The sequence below is a fragment of the Myotis nattereri genome, assembly GCF_964212035.1.
Source record: "Myotis nattereri genome assembly, chromosome: 6".
NCBI lineage: Eukaryota > Metazoa > Chordata > Mammalia > Chiroptera > Vespertilionidae > Myotis > Myotis nattereri.
The window spans coordinates 60612071-60638711 of NC_138081.1; the positions used below are offsets into that span (position 1 = coordinate 60612071).

At 42.9% G+C, this 26641-nt stretch overlaps 1 protein-coding gene across 1 annotated transcript in view; it reads left to right on the forward strand.

Annotated features, from left to right (window-relative positions):
- The first annotated feature begins 336 nt into the window (after positions 1–336).
- CRYBG1 (crystallin beta-gamma domain containing 1) overlaps positions 337–26641 on the forward strand; it is a 49125-nt gene continuing 22820 nt past the window's right edge. The window contains exons 1-7 of the mRNA XM_081093833.1: positions 337–1046; positions 6186–8580; positions 11674–11721; positions 11809–11927; positions 13754–13919; positions 16749–16888; positions 23820–23946. Coding sequence (XP_080949959.1) covers positions 352–1046; positions 6186–8580; positions 11674–11721; positions 11809–11927; positions 13754–13919; positions 16749–16888; positions 23820–23946 — 3690 coding nt within the window. The 5' untranslated portion in view covers positions 337–351. The remainder of the gene's footprint in view (positions 1047–6185; positions 8581–11673; positions 11722–11808; positions 11928–13753; positions 13920–16748; positions 16889–23819; positions 23947–26641) is intronic.

Below are 26641 nucleotides of genomic sequence, written 5' to 3' on the forward strand. Positions count from 1 at the left end.
GCTGGCGCACCGGAGGCGGCCCAGGGTGCGGGGGGAGTTCCAGGGTCGCCCACCGCGGTGCGGGCTGCCGACAGAGACTCGCGTGTGGGTGCCGAGGGAGGCTCCCTGGAGCGCCTAGACGCGCGCAGCCAGCCCCCGGAGGGCGCGTCTGCTCCGCCAGGTGAGCCTCCCGCCGAAGGTGCGGAGAACAGGGCCGGAGGACAGGGGTGCCGGCCGGGCGAGCGCGCCCATCCCGCTAAAGTGTTAACTTTGGACATCTACTTGAGCAAGACCGAGGGGGCGCAGGTGGGCGAGCCGGTCGTCATCGCTCCGGGGGCAGAAGATTGGGACGATCAGGACGACCAGGACGACATGGATAAAAGGGCGAGTGGCCGCAGGCCAGGGAGGCGGAGGAAGTCGCAGAAATCCACCGACTCTCCGAGCCCAGACACGGTGCTGCCGGACGGCGCGGCCAGGGACGACGCGGTGTTCGACTACGAGGTGGCGCCAAACGCGGCCTCGGAGAACATCTCCGCGGAAAAGAAAGTGAAATCTCCCCGGGCGGCCCCGGACGGGGGCGTTGCCTCCGCGGCCAGTTCGGAGTCCAAGTCCAGCCCTGGCTCCAAAGGGCAGCCCCGGGGGGAGCCGGAAAGGGGCAAGCAGCCTCTGCCGGCCACGTCCCCCACCAAAAGGAGGGGGAAGATCCGCGTCCCCGAAGCTGTGCTCATCCCGTCCGCTGGCAGCCCGCGGGCTCCCGCCAAGGAGTCCCCGCCCAGGCGGGCGCCCGCTCCAGACACCAGCCCCGCTGCCAAGGCTGCCGCGGGGGAGAACGGGGAGGAGGCGCCCCGAGTCATCCCCCGGGAGCTCACCGTCCGGAGCAGCTCGCTGCTGCCGGAGATCAAGCCGGAGCACAAGAGGGGGCCGCTCCCCAACCACTTCGACGGCCGGGGAGAGGGAAGTCGGAGCAAAGAGCTGGGCAGATCGTCTGGAGGCCCTGACGCCGAGGGCTTGAAGCCCAGGAACCATTTCGGGGCGGGCAGGTCGACCGTGACCACTAAAGTGACCCTGTAAGTAACCGCGGAACTGGCTGGGGAGTTGGACCGGGCGGAGAGGCACGTGCTGGTGGCCGATCGGTGTTAGTGGAAGAACATCTGTGCGCTGAATTTTCTCTTGTGTTGAAATTAAGGTAGTGAAGAGCTATTTCACATAGTTCAGGTTTAAGACGACGCATTCGGGAGTATGGTCAGCGGTTAATCCCAGTTTTAATTAAATGAATGTAAAAATGAGGTGTCTCTTGAGGCTCATAAGTGATAGAAGACTGTATGGCTTGACATAAGCGAATTTTATTCTTTATTCAAAATGTGCGCTGGTATTCTTGGGCAGAACATTCTTAAAACATATGCAGTGATTTTCAAAACATGGAGCAAACACTAATATGTTCAGTATGTCCCAGGAGCTTTGACATGAGTGAGTTTAATAGCAGTCATAGAAACTTTTAAGAAAGGTCAGTGGTCTTACTGGGAGACTGTTTGCTAAATGAAAAGACAGAAGAATCAGGCTCAACAACCGACTATTTGCTGTTAAGTTGATTGATTTTTCTAATATTTATTGAGTACCTTCTGTGCATGGCATTATGCTATGAGCTATGGGGGTGGGGGGTGGGGGAGAGGAACCCACAACTATGAGTCAGTATTTTGCCCTTGAAAAATTTATGTCCCAGCCTGGAACACAAGATGCTGACAAATCAAATAACAATATGAAGTGATTTCTGATGAAACTGCCAATGGGTGTTACCATCTGTAAAAGTTGGGGATGTTCAAAAGAAAGGAGAAAATCACTGTTGGTGTTGGTTGTGTGTGTGTGTGTGTGTGTGTGTGTGTGTGTGTGTTTTGGGAGGACTTGTGCCTTGATGATAATGTAAGTGGTATGAGTGGACAGGATAGGGAGGGTAATATAAAACTCTTAAGATCTTCCCCCTTCCCACGCTCTCCTCCATCTCCCAGTCAGCACATGTGAATAATGAGTGTTTATCTAAACTGCTTACATTTTTCCTGCATTCACACATGTTTTAAAAGAGGTATTTTCACAACATTGTCAGTCTTAAACTAAAATAGACCATTCTATTTGGCTTCTTGGATAAGTAAGCTTTAGAGTAGGAGGTCTGTTTGGTAAGGAAAGTCTGCTTAATGAATAAGTTGAGCCACCTCACCAGCTTCGAACCTGCAGACCTTTGATATAGTCAGCTGTTTATTCTGTAACAGCAGCGGTGGAGAAATAACCTGAGTGAATGATGCCCATTATTTGTAGAAGGCCAGTGTGCCAACATTCAGACCTCCTAGTGTGAGCCTCAGAGAAAAGTGGCAGTGTACCTGGTGAGGACGCTTCAGCTTCCCCTGTCTGCCAATGGTAATACACCAGTGGAAGAACCAGAAATGTTACACTGTTCAGGAGCAGGGTAAACAAACCCGGCAAGCGGATCTTACAATGAAACTCTTCAAGTGCTATTGTCTGAAATGGAACTAAACCAAGTGTCTTTTTCTCAATACTAATTACTTTCTATCTAAAATTTTTCCTTTGCCAGACACTGTTTATTTAATTTTGTTTTCCACAAGGGCCTCAACTTGGTAAATTGGCAAACTATTGAAATGGAAAATTAATAATGATTTCTAGTTTTTCTCTGTGACTGATGGGGTGTTTCAAACCCTTTAACTTCCCCTTGATTGCCTTTCAAGAAAATACGCTAACTCAGATTATTTTATTTTATATATACACTAGAGGCCCAATGCACAAAATTCATGCAAGGGGCTCGGCCCTTGCAGCCCCTGCTGCCTCGGCCGGCCCTCGCAGACCCGGCTTCGTCTGGAAGGTTGATCAGAAGGTTGCCTGGAAGGTGATTCTGCTGTTTGGTCTAATTAGCATATTAGCTCTTTATTATTTAGGATATATGTGTATACACACACACATATTTATATATACATATATATTATTTCAGAGAAGAAGGGAGAGGGAGAGATAGAAACATAAAAGAGAGAAAATCATTGATCAGCTGCCTCCTGCACGCCCCCTACTGGGGACTGAGCCGGCAACCTGGGCTGGAATCAGACTGTGACCTCCAGGTTCATAGGTTTACATTCAACCACTGAGCAGCACTGGCCAGGCAACTCAGATTATTTAGAAAACAACAACAATTTGAATCTGAAGTTTTAGAGTTAAAACTATATTACCTCCAAAATAATGACTATGGCCCTAGTTGGTTTGGCTCAGTGGATAGAGCGTTGGCCAGCGGATTGAAGGGTCCTGGGTTCAATTCCAGTTAAGGGCACATACCTCAGTTGCAGGCTTGACCCCCTTCACTAGCTGGGGCTCATGTGGGAGGCAACCAATTGATGTGTCTCTCTCACATCGATGTTTCTGTGTGTCTCTCCCCCTTCCCTCCACTCTCTCTAAAAATCAGTGGGAAAATATCCTCAGGTGAGGATTATAAATAAATAACTATGAAGCAGTATGTTTCTTGAAGTTGTGAGAAAAATGATCTTCTGTTCTCTACCAAGTATTGAATGTTGAGATTCTTAAGATGGTGTAGTTAAAATAAGGAGAATTTTCCTCTTGTATTATAACCATAGCTTTTTAGACTCCATTATTTTCTCCTCACATTGTAATGAAGGCATTACAACATGAATTATAGGAGTCTTTTAATCACTTTGAGCTAGGTTAATTGCAGTGACTCTTGGTAGCAGAAGTTAATAACACAGAAAGTCTGGTTGTAAAAATGTATTTTGATCTTGGTGTAAATTTTTAATGTGCAGATGTTTCCTGTTCTTAAGGTAGCTTGTTGGCTAACTTGTAGCGTTTTCCATTTACATTCATAAGATACACTTTGATGTTTGACTGTTCTTAAAGATGATTAGTGAGAATTTTTAAATGTGTATTTCCTGGTATATGAACATCCCTCATGATAGCTTTCTATTGGAAACTTTCTATTTCTAATCATCTTACTCGTTTTAGAATTTATCTTTAAGGAAGTGCTGATAAGTTAATATGCTTTTAAATTTAAGATACGGGCCCACAGTGTGGAAGCCTAAATATCTAATGGAGATTTGGGAGAAAGCAGCCGGGGAGAAATTAATGAGGACATATCAAATTTAGTATTTAAATAACATTTTTAAAAAATGAAAACATAAATTCTTAATGCTGCATTTGGGAAAGACTTCTCAAGTCTTCTCATCTTATCCACAAGGATAAGGTGTCTCACCCAAAGTCATATCTTCCGTTCCTTCAAAAGGCTCCTCAGGACCAACCTTCTTGAAGAGCAGTGAGTCCAATGGGGAGACAGTGGGAGATTTCAGTGCTTCTCCACTTTGTGTTCTCACCGTGGTGGCCTCATAAAGTGTGGTTACTTTATCTTACAGAGATAGCTCATTGACTCCTTGGATCCTAAGGAGGTCATTGAGGCGAGTCTTGTCCGACCCTTTCTGGGGAAGCAGAACAGTAGCTTGGTTGAGAGCATGGCAGCTGAAACCAGAACAACCGGCTTCAAACCATGGCACTGCCACTTGCTAGCTGTGTGACCTCAGGCAAATTACTTGCCTTCTCTAAGCTTCAACTTCCTCATCTTAAAGGAGAATGGATAGCATTGTCCCTTAGGCAAGCCATAGAGAGTGTTTCTCCAGGGCTTGGCAATCAGCGAGTGTTGGTGGTCATTATCTCTTCCATTTTATAAACCACTAGACCACTAGTTTAGACATTTTTGGTTTTGTTTGTTTTTTTTAGCTTTGGAGTCCATTCTTCTAGGAAAGCTTATATAAAAGTGATATATAAAACAGATAAGTAGAGTGATTGTGATTGGAAGGGTGGTGGCTGGCCAATAGCCCCATCCCTCAGTCTCTACTGTTCCCAACTGCAGCCCTTTGAAGAGAACTCCTTGAAGGGGTCGGGGGATGGGGAAACCAACTCTGTTCTGAACTATCTAGTTTTTGTTTACAGATAGAGAAGGTAGAGTTCGGAGAGTAAAAGTAACTTGACCAAGTACACATAGATAATTAGCCTAAGAGCCAGGATCAGAGCCAGGTAAGGACAAAAAGAAAAAGGTGTGCACATTCTAAGATTTATGATTTCCATTAGGGGGGTAATTACACCCAAGAGAGGAGACTGAGGGGGGAGACCCACTTTGCTCAAGAAATGGTGACAAAACCAACAATTGACTAATTGATAGGTACTTACAGTATATCCATATGATGGGCTCTTAAGCAGACGCCCATAAAACTTTTCAAATTAAAATTTTGGTAACTTGAAACATTAAAAACGTTAAATATAAAGTTAAGTAATATTATTTTTAAAAACAAGATACCAAACTCTGTGAAGAGAATAATCTTAATTCTATTAAGACTATTTAACTACATATAAAAAGACTGAACATATTCTAAAATATTAACAGAGATATCTGAATGGTAGGATTATGAGTGATATTTTATATTTTCCAAATTTTCTGTGGTGTGCATACTTATATAATCAGATAAAAATTGTATGGGGGGAAGGATAGTGGAAATAAAATATCTAAAGAGGTAAATAATAGATAAATATTTTTTATACCTTAGTTTTTTAGGATAATATAAAAAATTATGATGAAATAAAAATTACACAGTTGATGTTTAGAGAAATCATTTACGTATTTAAAATATGGGAGTGCATTAAATATTTAAATTTGTTCTAATGTTCTTGAGGCCCTAAGATGTCATAACTCTAGTGCCAAGCACTGTATGTACATACCAGGTACTCAATAAACTTGCTAACCTCCCACCTCTAGACTTTCTTTCTTAGTTATATAATTCTCTTACCCCTCACACTGAAGCAAAACATTGATTAAAAATAATTGATAGCATATTTAGGATTGTTTAAAAACTGTTTCATTTTTTTTTAAAGTTACATACCAGAAAAATGTTGGCTTTTTATAGTTTTACTAAAGGCCCAGTGCACGAATTCATGCATGGGTGGGGTCTGGCCCGCCCCATCAGGCTGATCGGGGCAGCGAGGGAGGGGGGGGGGCAGGAGGGGCCGTGGGTGGTTGGCCAGCTGGCTCCGCCCCCTGTTCAAACTTCCGGTTGAAGGGACAATTTGCATTTTAGCCTTTTATTATATAGGATAATAAATTGATATGTTCACTTCTTAAAACTAGGTCATAACTGTATCATATTGCTTTTTTCTTGCAGCCCTGCCAAGCCTAAAAATGTGGAACTAAATCTTAAATCTCCTAAGAATCTTGACAGTTTGGGAAATGAGCATAGTCCATTTAGCCAGCCAGTTCATAAAGGAAACACTGCCACCAAAATCTCCTTATTTGAAAACAAACGGGCAAACAGTAGCCCAAGACACACTGACATTCGAGGCACAAGGAACACCCTTGCCTCTAATAAAACATTTGTCGGGAGGGCGAAGCTGAATTTAGCCAAAAAACCCAAGGAAATGGAGCAACCTGAAAAGAAAGTAATGCCAGGTAGTCACCACAATGGTGTTCTGGTGAAGGAAACCTCTGCAGAAACCAAAGTTATTCTCTCTGAAGAGGAGATTCTCCCAGCAACTGGGGGTCCTGGAGGAAGAGGAATGGAAGGGGAGCCCACCGAGGATCAAGCTCTTGGTCCTCAGCTTAAGCATGGTGATCAAGTAGATGCTGGCTGCCCTTCTGAACCAGTGGCTACTGCTCTGATTCCTGTCAAGGACCACAAACTCTTAGGAGAGGACGACTCAAAGGCTGCTGATAGCAAAAGACTTGTACTTGAAAATAGGACTGAGACTTCACAAAACATTCCCTCCATTCTTGATACCAGAGACTCACCAACAGCCACACCAAAACCACAGGATACTTTTTCTGACTCACAGCCCCCAGCTGAGTCATCTAATCAGCCTCATTCACTGCCTGCACCCATTCCTGTGGATGTGCCCAAAGACGCGTGTGCTGAAGCTCCCGTGAGCAGTTTTCCGTGCGCTGATCTAAAAGTATCAGAAAACCACAGTGGATGTATCTTGCCTGTGTCTCATCTGGACCATGAGAAAATGCCCCCCTCCAAACTTGGAGGAAGAAGAGAAGGAGGAGGAGGAGGAGGAGGAGGAGCAGGAGGAGGAGGAGGAGGAGGAGAAGTCAGCCTTCCCTTGTCCACAGAGCACAGCTCAGAAGTTGTGGGAACTGAGAGTCCATCCAAGGTCCTGGTCCAGGTCAGGTCCTTCATCCTTCCCGTGGAGAGCACCCAGGATGTAAGCTCCCAGATCATCTCAGATAGCTCCGAAGTGAGAGAAGTGCAGTTGCCAAGTTGTCACAATAATGAACTTGAAGTGGTTTCCGTTGCAAGTTGTGCTCCCCAGAAAGAGGAAGTACTGGGCAATAAGAGCACATCACCCAAACACATTCATTGCAAAGAGGAACATGCAGCAAAATCTGGCCCACAAGTCCTGCCGCCAGAATCAGAGAAAACTCTGCCTATCCAGGCTCAGAGTGAGGGCGACGGAGCACTCCTGGTGGCTGAATCCAGCCTCACGCACTCCCCTGGTGGCAGAAACCATTTAGAAACTCCTCAGAGGCCAGATCAAAGTGTTGTGAACGGCCAGGACAGCCCTGCCAGTCGTTTGAATGTCTCTGGTGGTAGTGATGATAGTGTACTTGACTCTTCTTCTGATATGGAAAAATTCACGGAGATTATCAAAAAGATGGACAGCACTGTGTGTGTGCCTCAGAAGAAGAAGAAAGCCAGGGTGCCAAACTCTCCTACCCCTCACTTCGTCATGCCTCCTATTCACGAGGACCACTTAGAAAAGGTGCTTGATCCCAACGTGTTTACCTTTGGTTTGGGAAAGAAAAAGGGAAGCCAGCCAGAAGTGTCACCGGCTTTACAGCTGATGCAGAACGTAGACCCGAAGTCCGCACCGAGGTCCAAACGCATGTCCACCGAACAGAGTATCCTCTTCAAGTCCTTGCACGCGCACACAAACGGGAAAGATGGGCCTCCGGCGAACCCGGAAGTGAACGACAAGGAGAACAGGGAGGTCACCAATGGTGGAGTGAAGAGATCCAGGCTAGAAAAAAGTGCCCTTTTCTCAAGCATGTTGTCTTCTTTACCACAAGACAAAATCTTTTCTCCCTCTGTAACGTCAGTCAATGCCATGACCACAACTTTCAGCTCTTCTCAGAACACTTCTCTTTCTCGGGCTCCTGTGTCACAGCCTGTGGCTGAGGGGGCCCCACCCTGCTCTTCAGAAAAAGAACAGCCAGATCTTCTGCCCAACAACTTCTTAAAGGTCTTCAATTTCGACTCGTCAAACACATCTCATTCGGGCTTGAAAAGTCCAAGCTACATGGAAAAATACCTGCAAAAAGAGGAAAGCAAAAAAGATCTGGATTCACGAAGCAACCTACACCTGCCAGAAACCAAATTGTCTGAATTTTCAAAACCAAAGAACAGCGACGATGTGGAAAAGGTGAATCACGTTGAAAGTGCTCTTACATCGAACTTGCCGAGCTATGGGAACAGTGACACAGACTTCATGGGTCTTTTCAAATCCAGGCGGTTTGACCCAAACATTTCTTTTTCTGGAATGCCGTTATCAGATCCAACAGTAAGTAGCAACATATGATCACTTATTTGGGGTACTTATAAAGTGAGAGGAGAGAGGGACAATGAGCAATTCATGTTATTCTTTTAGAAATGGTTATGCTGTACACAATCATTTTTTAATTTCTTGAGCGCATATTTGGGAACCTATGTACAAGGGACTGCTAGGGTCCAAGAAAAAGATAACTAAGATTCTGCTCTCAAGGTATTTGTAGTCTAGCAGGGAAAACAAGTTACTGATATTTTAAGGTACTTGTGAACTTATATGCTGTATTAGGAAAGGTATAGATAAAATACCTTGAGAGTTCAGAGAGAGACAAGATGTTGTTTTTTTTTCTTACCTAGTTTTGCCTAAAAATGCTCAGTACTATAGTTAGAATTTTGGAGATTTGTGAAGCAGCTACCCTTATTCCTAATCCCTTCTCTTGTGCTGTGAGGCTCACTCTTTCTTCCCATAAGTAGCAATAAAGATGTCTGCTATGCATTTGAGAAAGTATTTTCTCTTTATTTGGAATTACTTTTCATCAGGGGAGTGTTTTTTCCCACAAAGGCTTTGAGGAGTAAAAAATTTGGGGCTACGTTGACTCTTTCCTTGAATATTGTAGAGAGGGCAGCAAAATATGATTTTGAGCAACAATTAGGATTTCTCCATCTTCTTCTGTCTGACTGCTGATGTTTTCTTAATCTAATTTTTGATGTGAATTTGTGCCTTTCTGTTACCACGCTTGATACTCAAGTTGCGGGAAGACAATGAAGGAGGAAAACAGAATATAAGGCTTAGAGGTCAGCTGTTAGCCCAGAAACATGAATGCGCCTCTGCATTCCTGTTGCCCACCCTATGAGCCCGGCCGTCTGTCAAGTGTAGGCCATCATCTGAAACAGTTTACCAAGCAGAGAATTCCTGGCACCCTCCCTCATGTCTGAGGCACTGCCACATGCTTCAGTTTGTTGTATTGGCTTTTACTGCAAGCCTATCTTGGAATGTAATTCTGGAAGCTCTTTAAAAAAATGTAGTTGGGCCCTGCCAGTGTGGCTCAGTGGTTGAGCCTCGACCTATGAACCAGGAGGTCACGGTCCGATTCCTGGTCAGGTCACATGCCCAGGTTGTGGGCTTGATCCCCTGTGTGTGTGTGTGTGGGGGGGGGGGTGCAGGAGGCGGCCAATCAATGATTCTCTCTCATCATTGAGGTTTCTATTTCTCTCTCCCTCCTCTCCCTTCTTCTTCAAAATCAATAAAAAGATACTTTAAAAATTTATATATATAGTTGGGTTTCCGGCAAGGTACAGATCCCTCTTTTCAAAAGTTTTCAAACTTTGGGTCTTAGGATGCTTTTATATTTAAAAATTATTGAGGACTCCGAAGAGCGTTTGTTCACATGGGTTTTACTTCTCAGAATTTATTATGTTAGACATTAACACTAACAAAAGTAAAAAAGCACAAGAACACACAGGTGTACATTTCATTAGCCATCATGGCAATGATGTCATGGACGCTCAGGAAATGCCATTGTATCCTATGAGGTGAAGAGAGTGAAAAAAGTAAATTGCCTCTTCTTCCTATGAAAATAGTTTTGATCTTGTGGACTCGCTGAAAGTACCTTGCGAGCCCTCCAGGAATCCCTGGACCACTCTTTGGGAACCACTACTGCATATGAGCACTTAAGTTATAACTCAGAGAAATTATAAAATGTTTAAGTATTTCTCTGAATCACAAAATTTCCACTGGTCTACTTCCTGTTCATGACAGCCTTATTCTCTCTTTTTCATCGTTCTTGGATCACTTCTCTTATTTGACAACAGTCTGGTTGTCTGACGACAGAATATACAGTTTCCCTGAGGAATCTCTTGAAAAACAGCCAAAATGGGGTAAAAAGGAGAAACAAAGTGCTGTATACCCCCCTTTGTTTTTCTTTAGCTTTGGGGCTTTATTGATTATATATAACTATTCTATCTTCTATGTGTTACCTAAATTTTGTCTTAATTTTTAGACTTTTTCTTCAGCTTATCTATTTCTAATGTGTATATATAAATAAGTCAATGCCATTTTGACTTCTAATAATGCTTTCCTGAGACCTTCTTCTGGTCTCTTGGGCATGTTCTACTCCGGGATGATGCAAGAGTGATCAGATCAAAGGCAGTCCTTAGAGTAGGTATCCTGGTCAGCATTGAAAGTAGTCCATGTTTTATCTTTTTTTTACATGTATAATTATTATTTTTATTGTGTTATGCATTTCTGGTTTTACTGGTCTTCATATTTTATCTATCAAAAAGGGAGTAATAAAATACTATGTACAAGGTACATTGTGAAATAATCCATAATCCATGTGTGTGTGTGTTTTTTTTTTAGATTTCAGGGAGAGAAGGGGGGAGGGAGGGGGAGAGAGAGAGAGAGAGAGAGAGAGAGAGAGAGAGAGAGAGAGAGAGAAACATCGATATGAGAAACATTGCTTAGTTGCCTCCCATACACGCCCCTACCTGGGACCAAACCTGCAACCTGGGTATGTACCCTGCCTGGGAATGGCACCCGCCACCTTTTGGTGTACAGGACGACACTCCAATTGACTGCACCACAACAGACGGCTTCATCAACATGTTTTTATTTAGACTAGTAGTTGTTATATGATGGTAGATATTACTATGAAAACTGTATAGATTCAGATTAGGTGTATATGAACACATAAAATTGATTCAGCTCATTCTAGATAAATGATTAATACATTATACTTTCTCTTTCTTTATCTGAGATTATACCAAGATATTTTGTATAAATATCAAATCTGCCGAGTTCTTATTCTGTAAATTCATATAAAGCATAGGTCTGACTCTTAAGGCCTAAATTTTCTAGATTGGTGAAAATAGCTTAGGCATTTATAGTAAGTGAAGAGAAATCAAAACGGCGACTTCACTTGGGCATGGGAAGCTCTTAATAGTATAGACTCAAAGAGACTTTTACTATAACTTAGATCAAGGGCGACTTGTTTTAAAATTGGCAGATTGTGAGGTGAATATGATCATACTCAAAGGATCATGGGAGGAGAAATGAGGACTGGTACGCAAAGTTTAATAATTTGTTGTGTTTTTGTTCATCTGATTACAGACGCTTAGAGGAAGTGTCCAAAATAAAATCAATCCCCGACCTGGAAAGGTAAGATTATTTTCTGTTTCTAGTCTAGCTTTTATTTTTGTCTGATAACGTACAGTAAGAAGTGCAACCACTCCCACTCTCTCATAGGTGGTGATCTACAGTGAGCCGGAGGTCTCCGAGTCGTGCATTGAAGTCTTCAGTGACACCGAGGACTGTAGCTCGTGGAGCCTCTCGCCGGTGGTGCTTGTGAAAGTTGTTAGAGGCTGGTAAGACTGGCTCTTTGACTTCCTGGCTATAGGGCTTACATTTTACATTTTTCATTACCTTTTCAGCCCTCAGTCCTCACTTAAAATTATGCCGTTAGCAATGTAAAAGGCAGACAGTACTAGTCCCAGTGAATATTAAACGGAATTCATAACAAAGAAATATGGTTTTTAATCATGTTTCTGATTACAGGAATGAAACATATTTTTGTTAGAAAAATCAGGAAAGTGTAGCATTTAAGTTTCTTTCCCATGTATCCCCATGTACATAACATTGGTTTGGACTAATGGACATCGGAGACCATGCATGATATACATTTATTTGGCTTATGAACTTTCAGTGAGGTTGATAAGAATTATACTAGTTATGTTGGTAGAGTTTTTTAAATTCCATAAAGAAAGACATTTTGCTAACATTTTATACAATAGTTCAGTGAAGGATGAAGTTAGAAGTTATTTTCCAACTTTTTGATAACAGGTGGTAAAGAAGCTGGTGAAAAAATTCTTTTACCAGTTTAATTGCTTCTAGAACATACAAAGGAAGTTGAATTAAGAAACGCATTTAAAGAAATTACTTATGAGGCATGAATACTTATCTTTGGTACCTATCTGTAAACTTGTTTGAAATAAAGAGATAGGGCTCTTGACATTTGTGGTTTAAAAAATTAGTAAGCTTTTCTTTTGGTCTCCATTTGATTAAATATGCAGCATCTTTCCTATAAAGTTTTAGATATTTTACCATATTTTTCTATATATTCAACATATTCATTAGAAAATATAATTAGCTTTTGTTTTTAAATTTGAAGACTGAAAATAACATTAACATTTTTGTATAACAATTTTGTTTTTAATAAAAGAGGTCTTTTTTTTGCAATTTTTGTTGGCTTCCCTCTTCTTGAAAGCATAATACAGGTGGGCAAAAGTAGGTTTACAGTTGTGAGTAAAATACAATTTATGTTTGTATTATTACTTTATTATTTTTTCATACGAACAATTGTAAACCACACCTGTATTGAAGTGAAGTATTTCTTCAGTGTTTGGATATTGTTGTGAAGGATATTTTTAAAATGCTTTTTATTAACATGTGTAGTTCTTTGTATCATTATATCCATTTTTTAAGTCTCCACTAACTGGCAATTCTATCGAACATTAGTATCTCTAGGACATTAATATTGATAGTGGAATGTTCTCTAAGGTCCTGATATAATTCTGGAATTATCAGAAGCTAAATTTTGGTGAATTTTTGGTTAGGGAGGGTTAACACATTTTCACAGTGAGAAGGGATTTCAAGGTGGTGGCAGAGTAGGTGGAAGCTACACTCACCTCCTCCCATGACCACACTGGAACTGCAACTAAATTAAAGGAGAATCATCCTGAATAACAACTGAAGGCGGGCTGAAGAGGAGTCTTTAACCAGGGATTTACAGCAGAAGCCACCGGAGACGGCTCCGCACAGACTGCCGAGGGCCAGGCACAGACTTGGCCTGCACCAGAGACCCACCCAGTGGCCAGCTTCAGACATCAGCGCAGGATCCGATAAACCTCACAAGCAGCATATGGGAAGGGAGGTCTCGGCAGGCACTAAACCCTGCTGAGGTGAATTCCGCTTCGTGTGGTCAGCACCCTCACAGCAGCTCATACACTGTGGGGCTGTCCTCACAGTCAGCAGCCTGAGGGTCCATTCCACACAGGAACGGGCCAATTGCAGTCACTGATAGAGAACTGGCCATAATGTGTTTTATATATGGTGGCTTTTACCCAGAATAGTTGAGTAACCTAAACCTCTCTCACCAGGCCTGGCTAATGGTTTTGCTGTGTTTTATTCGTAGTTGGATTTTGTACGAGAAACCAAATTTTGAAGGGCACTCCATCCCCTTAGAAGAAGGAGAATTGGAACTTGCTGGTCTCTGGGGTATAGATGATATTTTGGAAAGGAAAGAGGAGGAAGAGTCTGCTAAACCTGTGGTGATTGGTTCAATCAGACATGTGGTCCAGGTAGGTTATGGGAAAACCAGAATCCATCTGTTCATTCAGCAAATACTTATTGAATGCCAGGGATGAGTCTTACTTTGAGAGAAAAGTTCATTTTATGGAATAAGTGGTTGGGAAAAATATTTGATTGGTATTTATTTATATACTTTTTATAAGTATTTGTACACTTTAAATGAATTAGAAAAGACTGGGTTATTTCACTTAGCATAAAGTGAAAGGCAAGTATCATATGATTTCTCTCATATGTAGAATCTAATGAACAAAATGAGCTAACAAGCATAATAGAGACAGGGTCATAGATAGAGAGCAGACTGACAGCTGTTGGGGAGGGGGGGCTGGGGAGGGGTGAAGGAGGGTAAAGGGGGGATAAATGGTGATGGACAGAGACTTAGGGTGGTACAGTACAGAGTACAGATGATGTGTTGTAGAATTGTGCACCTGAAACCTGTATAATTTTGTTAACCAGTTTCACCCGAAGAAATTTTGTAAAATGGAAAGAAGAAATAAAATAATGTCAAAATAATGATTTTAAAAAATGAATTAGAAAAGAAACATTGGTTAGTCACCCTTTTCACAATAAACCTTGAAGGTTAATTTTTTATACCTGGCCTCCCCATCCCTTTTCCAAGTGTATTTTATATAATAACCTGGTTTTGATAAGGTATGAATGAACAGATTTTTCTTTTATTTAGTTTTGTGGGGGTTTTTTGTGTGTGTTTTTTGTTTTTTGGTTACTGTGTGAGTTCTGATTACTTTGAGTGGCTTAGAAAAGTTCTGTTTGGGAAAAATAAATAATTCAGTTGATAGTTTGGCTCTGGGGTTTTAAAAAAATAAGTCTTTGAGGCTACATTATGGATTGGGTAAAATTTCCTTGGTTCCTTTTTGTAGCAGCATCTTTCTGTGGCTGTTGAGATTTGATGATTCTTTACCCTTTTTACCTTTTAAAATGGTAATTAATGGTACTTTCCAAATGGAAAATTAAAACTGTGTTTGTAACAGAGATGGGTGTTGGGGTGCAATAGGGAGAAAATGAATGTTCTAAAATGAGAACGACTAAGAATGAGTAAGACTTTTTATATAAGTGCATAATGTGATAAAGCTTAAGAAAGACATGAGGAGCCCCATTTAAAAATGACATAGTGGAATAATTTATTTGAAGTTTTTATTTATGGCTGAAAGAATATTGGTAATACAGTAGTGTTTTAAAATAATCATCCAAATCTCACCAGCATGAATTTTTCTCGGCTGATATTCTAATGTGGCTGCTACCATAATAGAGGCACAATGCTCTTTTCCTTTTTTTCACTTAACACTTTAGTTCCCAGTCCGTTTTCTCTTTCCATACAATTTTTCTGAAGATCACACTCCCATTGGTAACATCTCTCACTGATTTGCAGCTGAGGGAGGTATCAGAATCTGGTTGGGTGGAGATTCAGGTGCATTCAAGAAGGTGGGGGAAGGGACATTGCCTGATAACAGCAGACTTGATGAAGTTGATGCTTTTCATGTCCACATCCTTTGGGGTTTCCATGGAAGTGATGTGCCATCATTTATTTTTTCTTTCTACGCTCTGTGGAGCTTCAGGTAGTTTCTAGTTTTTTACTATTTTAAATAACGCTGCATGAACATTTTTGTGCACATAGTAATTTATACATTTCTGCTTTATTTCCCTGGGGTAAATTTTTATGAAGGGTGTCATGTTAAAAGGTAGGAAAACTTTTATAGCTCCTGATATATCATGAATTATTATTAGTTTGTTTATGGTTTTTTGAAACACAAACATAAGTCACAGCAAATATTCAAGGGAATCACCTTTTTAGTCATTAAATTGTTTCTTCTGTTAATGTTTGAAAGAGCCTCCCCTGAACTAACCCAAGTGTTATTGTTTCTTCTGTACATCGGTTCACCTCGCTAAGCAATCGAATATTAAGAGAGATTTGGTTAGCACTTAGGCACTCATCCAGGAGAGGCCTTTTGAAGAGTGTTTGATGGGCTGTGGGCATGCAGGGCATGGAACAGTGATCAAAGTGCAGAGATTTATGAATCACCATAACTGTGCCTTTGCAGTACTCAGACGAGACCGGCATCATAGGAGTTTGGTCAGTCAAGGAGCGTTTCCAATGGGGGATGGGAGGGCACAGAACAACAGTGGAGGAAGACTCCTGGCACAACCACTCTATAGACCTGATTCTCTGGAGTTGGGTGGTCACATCAGAGCAAGGAAACTAAAACTCCTGCCCTAGCTGGTTTGGGTCAGTGGCTAGAACTTTGGCCTTCGGACTGAAGGGTGGCGGGTTCAATTCCGGTCAAGGGCACATACCTTGGTTGCACACTCAATCCCTGGCCTTGATGGGGCCATCTGGAAGGCAACTGATCGATGTGCTTCTCTCATATCGATGTTTCTCCCTCTCTGTTTTTCTCCCTCCCTTCCACTCTTTTTTAAAATAAATGGCAAACATATCCTCTGGTGAGGATTAACAAAACAAAAAACAAACTAAACTAAACTAAAACTGCTGTCACCAAGGAAAGCCAGCAGTTTTCCAGTGAGGATGAGAGAAATAAATATGTCCAAAACTCTAGTTAAATATATTTCTGATGATCTTTGCTTGAATTTAAAACTCGGATATATGATAAAAGCAATGTGTCCGCCCCAAAAGACCACCTATTATTAAGTCATGGGTGAAAACAGGAAAGGGATAAAATGGCAGGTGCTCTGTGAAAGGTATGTGTATATTTAAAGCTTATTTTAATTCTTTGGGGAAAATGGGCTTACGGTACGGTTACATTCATGGTGTAATTATTATGTATGTACATGTATTTTTTATTTTTCAGGATTACAGAGTTAGTCACATTGACTTATTTACTGAACGAGAAGGGCTAGGAGTCGCCAATTCCTACTTTGATGACACTGAAGAGATGCAGGGGTTTGGTGTAATGCAGAAAACCTGTTCCATGAAAGTGCACTGGGGCACGTAAGTGCTTTATTTTAAGTACAATTTCAATGAAGCTTTTTTGGTGAGTGTCGTACTGGAAAGAAGACTTAAAATATTCTGTCTCTAATTTGTTGTGTTGCTAAGTGATTAATTACTGACTAAAAGGGTTGTTGTTTTTTAGTAAGGCACATAAAATTCTGATGTTGTTGTACAGCTCTTACAATGATTTCTTAGGGGAAAAGCAAGGGGGGAAATGCATTTTCAATGTGGGGATTTCCTTATCACAGAGGAACCTGATTCATTCACAGCTGAGTAGGAGATTTTACCTTCCTGGCCGTTCAAAGCCTGTGCCCCTGATGTTTCAGCCGGGACAGAGGCCAACGCACGTGGCACTTCCTGTCACGTTTCACACAATGCTGTCCAAAGCCCCTAGGATGTTGATTTCACAAATCACAGGAAACTGCAAGAGTATGTTGAAGGAAATGAAAATATCTCAAATAGGGGAGAAGCGAGGATAGAAAGTGCAGGCTGCAGGACTGAAGGACGGGGTCTGTCAAGTGGAGTGCACAGACTAGAGCACGTGAAACGCAGCCATTGAGATGCAGAAAAAAGCCCAGCCCCAAATACTAAAGTTTCTTTATATTTTATTTAAAATCTCCATCTAAGATTTCATTTTTGTGTATGTTTTCTAATAAATTCATGATATGTTCAGTGGTAATATGTAATTTATAAATACTCATGTATTCAGAGAATGTGCAAAAATTTTTATTGATGGGGTCTGCGTAAGACAATGCATGTGTAATGTGTCAGATGGTGAATACTACAGGAACGTAAGTTACAGAGAGGGACAGTGGTGATGATGCTGAAGTGGTCAGGAAAGGTCTAACTAGCCAAGCAGACACCTGGAGGAAGCCAGGGAGCCAGCCCTGGGGCTCTCTGAGGGAGGAGGGGCAGGGGGAGTGGCCTGGGCAGGAAGCACAGCCTTTGCAAAGCCCTGCTGGGCATGCTCAGGGAACAGCCAGGAGGCACAGGTGGCAGGGGGAGAGGCATCACGTCATGTCAGGCCTTTTAGGCGTTGGGATGGATTTTAGATGACTTGAAGGGATGTGGGTAATCACTGATGGAGTTTTAGAAAGGTCACTAACTGCTGTATAGAAAATAAACTGTAATGAGGCGAGGGCGGAAGCAAAGAAACAAGTTAGGAGGCAGTTGCAGTTATATGGGCAAGAGCTTTTGGTGGCTTGGATGGCGTAGCAGTGCTGGAACTGACAACATCTGCTGACAGATTGTCTGTGAGGTGTGAAGGGCTGAGAAACATCCAGGGTTTGGGACCCCAGCATTTGTCATAATCTTGAAACAGGAGCATAAGTCACATCATTTATTCAAGGGGGTCACCTTTTTAGTTCATTAAATTTGTTCCTTTTGTTAAAGTTTGAAAGAGCCTCCCCTGAACTAATCCAAGTGTTATTGTTTGTTCTATACATCAATAATAGCCCAGCAGTCAAATATCAATAAAGATTGGAGAAGACTTGGAGGAGAGGCTAGGAGGGGCAGCTCCGGAGTTCAGTGTTGGAGATGTGAGGTTGGACGTGCCAGCTGTTCTTTGAGGGTGGAGGCCAGGCAGGAGGCTGGGTTTCTGAGGCTGGAGTCCTGGAGGGAGGCTGGAGATGTAAGTTTAGAGTCCTCAGGCGTGAAGGCCTGCACACCATGCGCTGAGGAGACCTCAGAGGGCGGGAGTGTAAAGAACAGAAAAGCCATCTGAGCCTTGGCCACTTCTATATTTAGTGATTGGGAAGAGAAGGAGGGATCTAAATAAAAGGAAAAAAAAAAGATAAAAAGTCTTCATCTCCTGGTGCCTTTAATTTTTTCACATCAGTGAGACCTAAAATAAGAATGTCGAGAATATCACTTTCCTTAGAGAGGAATGAAATAGGCATCTGCCATCATATTTTAATCTCATGACTCAGGCTTGGGCTATGGGGAAGCCTAATGAGCTGCACTTTAGAATAAGCTGACTTGTCTCGTGGGTGGTAGTTAGAGCCTGTCACAGCTTTCAGGGTCTGATGGGCTTGCGTGGCACGGACAGCTTTTCTCTGGCTGTTCATTTCTGTTGCCTCCAGGAGAACAGAAAGCTGTCTTGGATGTCAGTTCAAATTTTGGGCACATTGAACTTGATAGGTCAGCAGTGGGGCCAGGTCATTAGCGCTTTTACAGATCTGCAAGGCCATTCCTGAGGGGCTTGGAGAATTCGCTGGTAATAGGTAGCTGAGCTCATTTTGCTTCTGTTGGTGCTCCAGTCCCCTGAACTGGTATAAGAAAGATCTTTGCTGTGTAAGGAACTTTTAATAATGTCTGTAGGAGATTTATTCCAGGCCTGTTTATTCTGGATACACATACACAAAACAAGGGTATTACTTGTCATATTTTTATTTGGGAAAATGAGTGATCTCTAGATACATTTTTCCTTTCATATTCTGTTACGTGTAATCTGTTTTTAAACCTTCATTTTAATAGCTCACTAATGCCAGTAGCCATCATCCCAGAGGTGAGGGTAGACTTCAGAGGAAGCATAAAGACCATCTGCTCTAACACCATCATTTAGCTAAGGAAGACAGGCGCGGTCATTTACTCAGCGTTACGAGAATGCAGGGGTTCTGAAATCAAGGGACATTTTTAATAGCCAAATATTTTTGGTCAGTTTTATTATGAAATAATTGATAATACAGAAGCATGTATGTATGTATGTGAATTATGAAGTCTAGTAATAAAACAAACCTTTGTGTGCCCAGCACCCAGCGTAGGCCCTCCCTCACCGTTACTGAAACTGTGCAGCACCCTGCACAGCCCACCCTGCCCCATCCTCCTGGCCCCTCTCCACACACATAAGCTCTCTGGAATTTTTTTTCTTATACCCTTGTTTTATAGGGTAGCCCTATAGTCTCTGTACCTACAATATTTTAGTTGTGATTGCTTTTGCGCTCCATAAAATTATTATCAAAGTTCCCTGTGGCTTGTTCCTTTCTCTCTACATTGTTTCTAAGATTACCCATGTCAGTGAGTATATCTGTATTTTATTTTTTTCTTATTACTATATAATATTCACTGTACTTCACCCTGCATCTCTTTACAAGGACATTCTCCTGCCTAACTATCAGGATCACATCTAAAAAAATTAGCAATACATCCATGATAATGTCTAATCCCATAACCAGATTTTCCTAATTGTCTCAGAAATGTCTTTTATGGATTTTTTAAAAATAATCAAGATCCAATCAAAGTTCATGTAAATATACTTGGTTGCCAGTCTCTTTTAAGTCCCTTTTAATCTCTTAAGTACTCCCATCTTTGTTTCCCATGGCACTGCTTTTGTTTTGTTTTGTTTTGTTTTGTTAATCCTCACCTGAGGATATTTTTTCCATTGATATTTAGAGAGAGTGGAAGGGAGGAAGGGGGGAGGGGGAGAGAGAGACACATTGATTGGTTGCCTCCTACATGCTTTATGACCTACCAGGCCGGGGATTGAGCCTACAACCCAAGTATGTGCCCTTGACCGGGAATCAAACCCATGACCCTTTGTTGTGAGGGCTGGTGCTCTAACCACTTAGCAATGCCGGCCAGGACTTCCATGCCACTGACTTTTGAAGCATTTAGGTCAGCTCTCTTAGAGACTATACCACACTCTAGATCAGTGATGGCGAACCTTTTGAGCTCGGCGTGTCAGCATTTTGAAAAACCCTAACTTAACTCTGGTGCCGTGTCACATATAGAAATTTTTTGATATTTGCAACCATAGTAAAACAAAGATTTATATTTTTGACATTTATTTTATATATTTAAATGCCATTTAACAAAGAAAAATCAACCAAAAAAATGAGTTCGCGTGTCACCTCTAGATTCATCTCTATTTCCTCGTGATACCAATTAACTTGTTCTTCTGTTTCCTGAATTTTCTGTATATCAGGGGTTAGGTCTAGAGGTATGATCACAGGCAGGTTGAACGGCTTAGGAAAAATATCGCCACATACTTGTGTCGTGCACAAAGGTGGCGCGTGCTAACTAGCTTGCCGTTAACCACACCAAGCTGAATTGCTTGGTAAAAATAGTGCCTCCCTCACCTCTCCATTGTAAAGGCACATTTTCCCCTTTGACAATCATAGCTCAAACTCTCGAATAACCTGAAAGTTGGCACATTCACATGTCATCTTTTGAATATCCAGTTGGTTTCTGTACATCGCCAGCACGCGTGTGTAGCCACATGTGGAGAATAAGACTTGGGATCCAGCTGGAAATGCTGTTTCTGATTTAAGTGCAAGTGAACAAGATAAGACAGTTGTTGTTTTTTTATGTGACGTGAAGGGTATTTCCAAAAAGAGTAATTGCACAAGGTTATTTAAAAATAATGGCATAGACGGGCATTGTTATCACTTCAACAGTATTTGTGTACGTATATCTGTTAGTTTGTTGTTGTTTTTTAAAGAAGCCATACTTTAGAGTTGTGCTGCTTACTCCTAATTCAGGCAAAAGCTCATTACCTAAGTACATGGGACAATAAAAGAAACTGAAATAACTGCCTGAAGACAGTTTCCCCCTCTGCTGACGGCCTGGTGAATAATGTAACTTGTTGGCATAGAATTTACGAAAAATGAATCACTATCTTGTTAGAATAGAACTAAGGAAAAATGAATCACACTCTGTAAATGAGATAGATTTCAGATTCCAAAGTCCATCAGCATCCAGCAATGTCTGCCTGAGCTCCCCAGGCCCTCGGACTCACTCACCGGGAAGTCGCTCAGAGCAGCAGCCTTTCCAGGGTGTCGGTTTGTGTTCAGAGTTTTAGCAAATCCCCCTTCACCCCAGATGACTTGCTTCTATAAATGTCAGGTGACTAAGTCACATGTTTCCAGGAAAGTGAAATGGTTGGTATCAGATGAATAAATCCCCTCAGAACTCAGACTATGAAAGGAAAGACTTAATGAACTGAGTCAGCATCATTTCAAAGTCTCAGAGTTACTTGTTTGAGCCATTCATTGTGTTTATGAACAATTTTGCCCATTCACTTGGGAGGAGTCAGACTCGGAGGCCCTTGGCTGGTTAGCCTAAGAGCACAATTTATGGTGAACTGCCATTATTTACTTAGGGCATGAAATGTGTGTGTGCCCGTGAGAGCACTGAGTTCTGCAAACATGTAATGCACCCTTCACTGGCATGCGTCAAACGTTAAGGAGGGTTAAAGGACCTCAGTCTTTTAGCTTCTGTTTTCTTGTGGTGTAGGGCCATGGCAGTGGTGTTTAAAAGATAAACCTCTTTTTTTCCTTAAATTTTTTAATTGATGTATATATAACATTTGTACCAAAAGGTGCATGACAAATCATCAGTGTATACGCTGAGTGAATTTTCAAAGTATAACCAGATCAGGAAATAGAATATAACCAGTGTCTCAGAAGCTCCCCCACACGCCTGCGGCTCATTGCCCTTTGCTCTCGCTGTAACTATTATCCTGGCTTCTAACACTAGATTCGTTTTAATCCCCACATACACACCACACACAGCCTCTCCGTGTGTGTGTGTGTGTGTGTGTGTGTGTGTGTGTGTGTGTGTGTGTTGGCTAGTCTTCAGTAGGATTTTTATTGTAAATCCTTGTATAATTAGTGAGTCTAAAAAAGTTACTGATTTATCCAGGGGAATTTTAAACAATAACTGTCACCAAAAAATGTGCCCTTGGGCCAAAATTGGGAACACGAGAAAAGCAAAGGGAGGCTCAGATGCGTGTGCTGGTGAGAGGCTTCACGGGCAGCCACCCCCGTTTTGGTGTGGTTTTCTGGGAACATGCTGAGTGTCCCCGCTGGGACGCTGGCAAGGCTGACAAAGAGCTGGAGAGAAGTGATCACCAAGAATTCCATATTTGTTTATGAAGAGAGCATATAACACCTGTCTTACATAGAACTCACTTCTCCAGCTGCCTCACCTTCCCAGAACCCTCCAGGAAGTTGGTAAGGCTTTGCACCGTCTTTAGGGGCAGTCCTACCAGGCATGAGTTTCTGGTTTCTCGGTTTCTAGCCCATTAGGGGAAGGTGAGGCGGCTGGTTCCCTGATGAAGGAGAAGTGACAGCTGACAAGCCTAATTAAAGGGTGTGGTTTTGAAAAGCCATAAAAATCCAAGAACTCAGAAAGCTCCCCCTGCACCCCTCTCCCCCCCACCCCCAGGCCGGCACTGTGCATTGTCATGCTCCTAGTGGGGATCCTGAGTCATTGTGGAGAGTCAGTTACACCCACGCCCTGGAATGAAAAAACTGCCATAAGAAAATGATTAGGAGCCTGGGTCTGGATCAGTGGGGATCAGCCCTGCGCTTGGTATTTGCAGCTGTGTGGCCCCGGGCAGTGTACTTCACCTCGTCTGTAAGATGGGGACAGTAGGGCTCCTTCCTCATAGCATTGCTGAGGGTTAGATGAAGTTCTGGGTGGCACTCCTTATGAGCTGTAGGTGGATGTTAGCTGTCATTAGTCTTTGACACTGTGACTGACCAGTAAGTGGAACATCCTGTTATTTGGTTACAAATGAGATGTTGCCTTTTAAAACACAGCTTGAGGTTTCCTCGTCAGGGTCTCCCTCTGTAAATACAGGCCAAGCAACAAGAGAACTGCAGCTGACCCTTGAGCAACATGGTCTGACCACGCTGCTTAGGGATCACATGTTCTTTTAACACTTGGAAGTAATAGAGATGGTTACACTTTAAATGCGTTCATAATATAAATTAAATGGACAAAACCAGCCAAGGAGACAAGCAAAGATTCTTAAGAAGAGGCGCGTAGAACGGTTTATTCCTCGAGTCTAACGTTGCTCTGAGCACCACCGTACGTCATGCAGATGCATCCACATCTGCTTTGGTCCTTGTCTTTGCTCGTCAGGGGGCTCTGTGTACTGAAATAGGTGACGCATTGTCTGTTTCTGTCTTTCCTCGGTGCTACTTAGATGGCTGATTTATGAAGAACCGGGATTTCTGGGTGTCCCGTTTATCCTGGAGCCCGGGGAATACCCTGACTTGTCCTTCTGGAACACAGAAGTGGCCTACATTGGATCCATGCGGCCTCTGAAAATGGTAAACGCGAAATGTAACAGTGTGCTTGGAGTGGGTGGTTCTTTGCCAGCCTGACACCATTGATTCACAGGATGTGACTTGGAAGCAGTAAAGCAGACTAACAAAATAGAAATAACAGAAAGGATTGTTGTAGGCGGCGGGAATGGCACCAGTTGTCTGACCGGTGGGTCAGATCAAAATTGGGTTCAGCAGCCTCAGTACTTGAGGAGGGTGAGGCGCTGGTTCCCAAATTGTAAGAGGACAACTACTTGGTAAATCGCAGGGGTAGAAGAAGTAATTCCCAGAAGAATTGGGCTTAGGAAACAAGTTATGGAGGTGACGGAAGGGCTCTGGAGCTTGGGAGTGAGGAAGCTAGTGGTGCTGTGCCTGGGAGGGGTGGGAGGGAGAGGAAAGTGGAAAGGGAAGGGAAAGGCACAAGTGTGCTCCTGAAGAAGCGTGCACTAGGTCCTGCACCCCAAGGGTTTTGAGGGTGAAGACTTCAGGGAAGGCCCTAGGGCAGTGGTTCTCAACCTTCTGGCCCTTTAAATACAGTTCCTCATGTTGTGACCCAACCATAAAATTATTTTCGTTGCTACTTCATCACTGTAATGTTGCTACTGTTATGAATCGTAATGTAAATATCTGATATGCAGGATGGTCTTAGGCGACCCCCGTGAAAGGGTCGTTCGACCGCCAAAGGGGTCGCGACCCACGGGTTGAGAACCACTGTCCTAGGGAACGACCTTAATGGAATGTTCAGTAGCCTCCAGGTGCATCCATTCAGGGTTGTGGTCTCCACTGATTGATTGGCCTGCACCAGAGCAGGGCATCTTTTTTCAGTGCAGCTGGTCCTGACGTCAGCTGTGGCTGGTTTTGTTGTTTACCTGGGCCTGGAGCTGAAATACAACTGAGACATAGACGCTGTCTCCAGGGAGGAGAGGTCATGGGGTTCAAACCTCATGACTAATGCTATGCTAGGGGAGGAAAGGTCACCCTGGGGGTGAGGTCCCACCCTACCATTGATTGTCCTTTGCTAGGCACCCCGGGCTTTCCACCCTGGTGACCTTCTGTGCTGGCCCATGGTCCTGGCTCTGCTCATGTCTGTCTAACTGCCTGCAGCAGGATAACTTGCTAGAAGATGCTTTAGGTGAAAAAATGTGGCCCCTGCCCTGGTCCTCTGCCCTCAGGCATCCTCAGCCCTGCAGAGCCCCAGGTGTGTGCACGGGCTTCCGCACAGGGCAGGCTTAGTAAGTAAAGAAAATCGACACAATTGAACCTTTCTGGAAAAACAGGAAGAAGGACAGATAAACTCCAACTTGTTGGTGATGTGACCAGCAAGGGGATACTTGGGAGGAGAAATTGAGCTGGGTCTTAGATGGCTGGTTTTAGATGGCGATGTCAGAGAAGGCCCGCAGGAGCTGGGCCTGGGCTGGGCGTGGTAGAGTGACAGGAGGCTGGTCTGGGCTGGGCGGCAGCTTTCGGGCACTGGAGCTGGATGTCTAAATGAATGTTGTCTCCCCAAGTATTAGCTGTAGAGGAGCCTGTGCTTGCTCTGCCCCCTCCCCTCTCAGCCCCCCCCCTCCCCCATATTGTGCCCTGTTGTCTGGTTCCTGTACTGGCCTCTAAGCCTTGGCAGGATCCAGGCTGCAGCTGTCCTGTCCCGTGCTGAGCAGTGTGTGCGCGGTGTGGTGGGCACTCCCAGGGAGGCTCTCCTTACAGACGTGGTTTTTTAATTCCACTCTGCGGTTGTCTTCCGAGTCAGTTTGAAATAAATGAGAACTTCAGGAAGATGACTTTTTATCTTAGTCTCACCCCACCTGCCAGAGCTTGTGGTTCTGTACCTGTGTGTTTGCTGGTTTTATTGGAAATGATTTGGGGCTTTTTTTCTAAAACTAAATCCACTCTCAAAGAACAAACTTCTGTTAGTTGTGTGAATGTATCAGAGACTTGCCCCTAATTTAAAAGGCAGTTGTTAGTGGTAATTTACAAAACTGTGAAATTGATGGCCTTCAAATTGGATGACTTTAGAAAAGGCACTTGGCTGCATAAGCTGTAGTCTGTTGACAAAATCAAGCCCACTCCTTTATAATTACAGGACGTTTGGCACATTTGAGCATCATAGGCTGTGCTTTTTATTTATTTATTTAAAGCTGTTAAATATGTATTGGTGAAAAAATCCTTCTGACTTTCCCACTGCTGATGTTAACTTGACCCTGTTTAATATTCCTGTATCATCCCTTTTCAATGGTTTGTTTTAGTGAATTTTAGAGAATTTAAGAAGTTTTTAATTATAAAAGTATAACAACCCCCATAGGCCCATCCTTTGGTGTGTTTTAAATTTTACCTGACAGTTTTATTGTTTCAAGAGTCCTCCAGATCATATTGTGAGCTTGTATGAACTTCAACAGTTTTGTAAGCCATGGGTTGCAAAATCAAATGCCTCTGGGAGCAGGGCAGCAAATAGACAGGAGTGAGGCTGGCTGGGACTGGACCGAGGGAGGGTGGAGAGAGGCAGACCAGAGCCTGGGTCCCGGCTGGAGGATGAGCACAGCGTAGGGTTAGTAAGTTCGGGAGGTGAAGTTTGTTGCCTGTGAGAATTTGGGTCCAGAAATGTCAGATCTTAGAACTGTTTCTTAAGCGAAGTGAGAAATATGCATTTTTAAAAAAATGATTTCAGAGGGAGAAAGGGAGAGAGAGAAACATTGGTGATGATAGA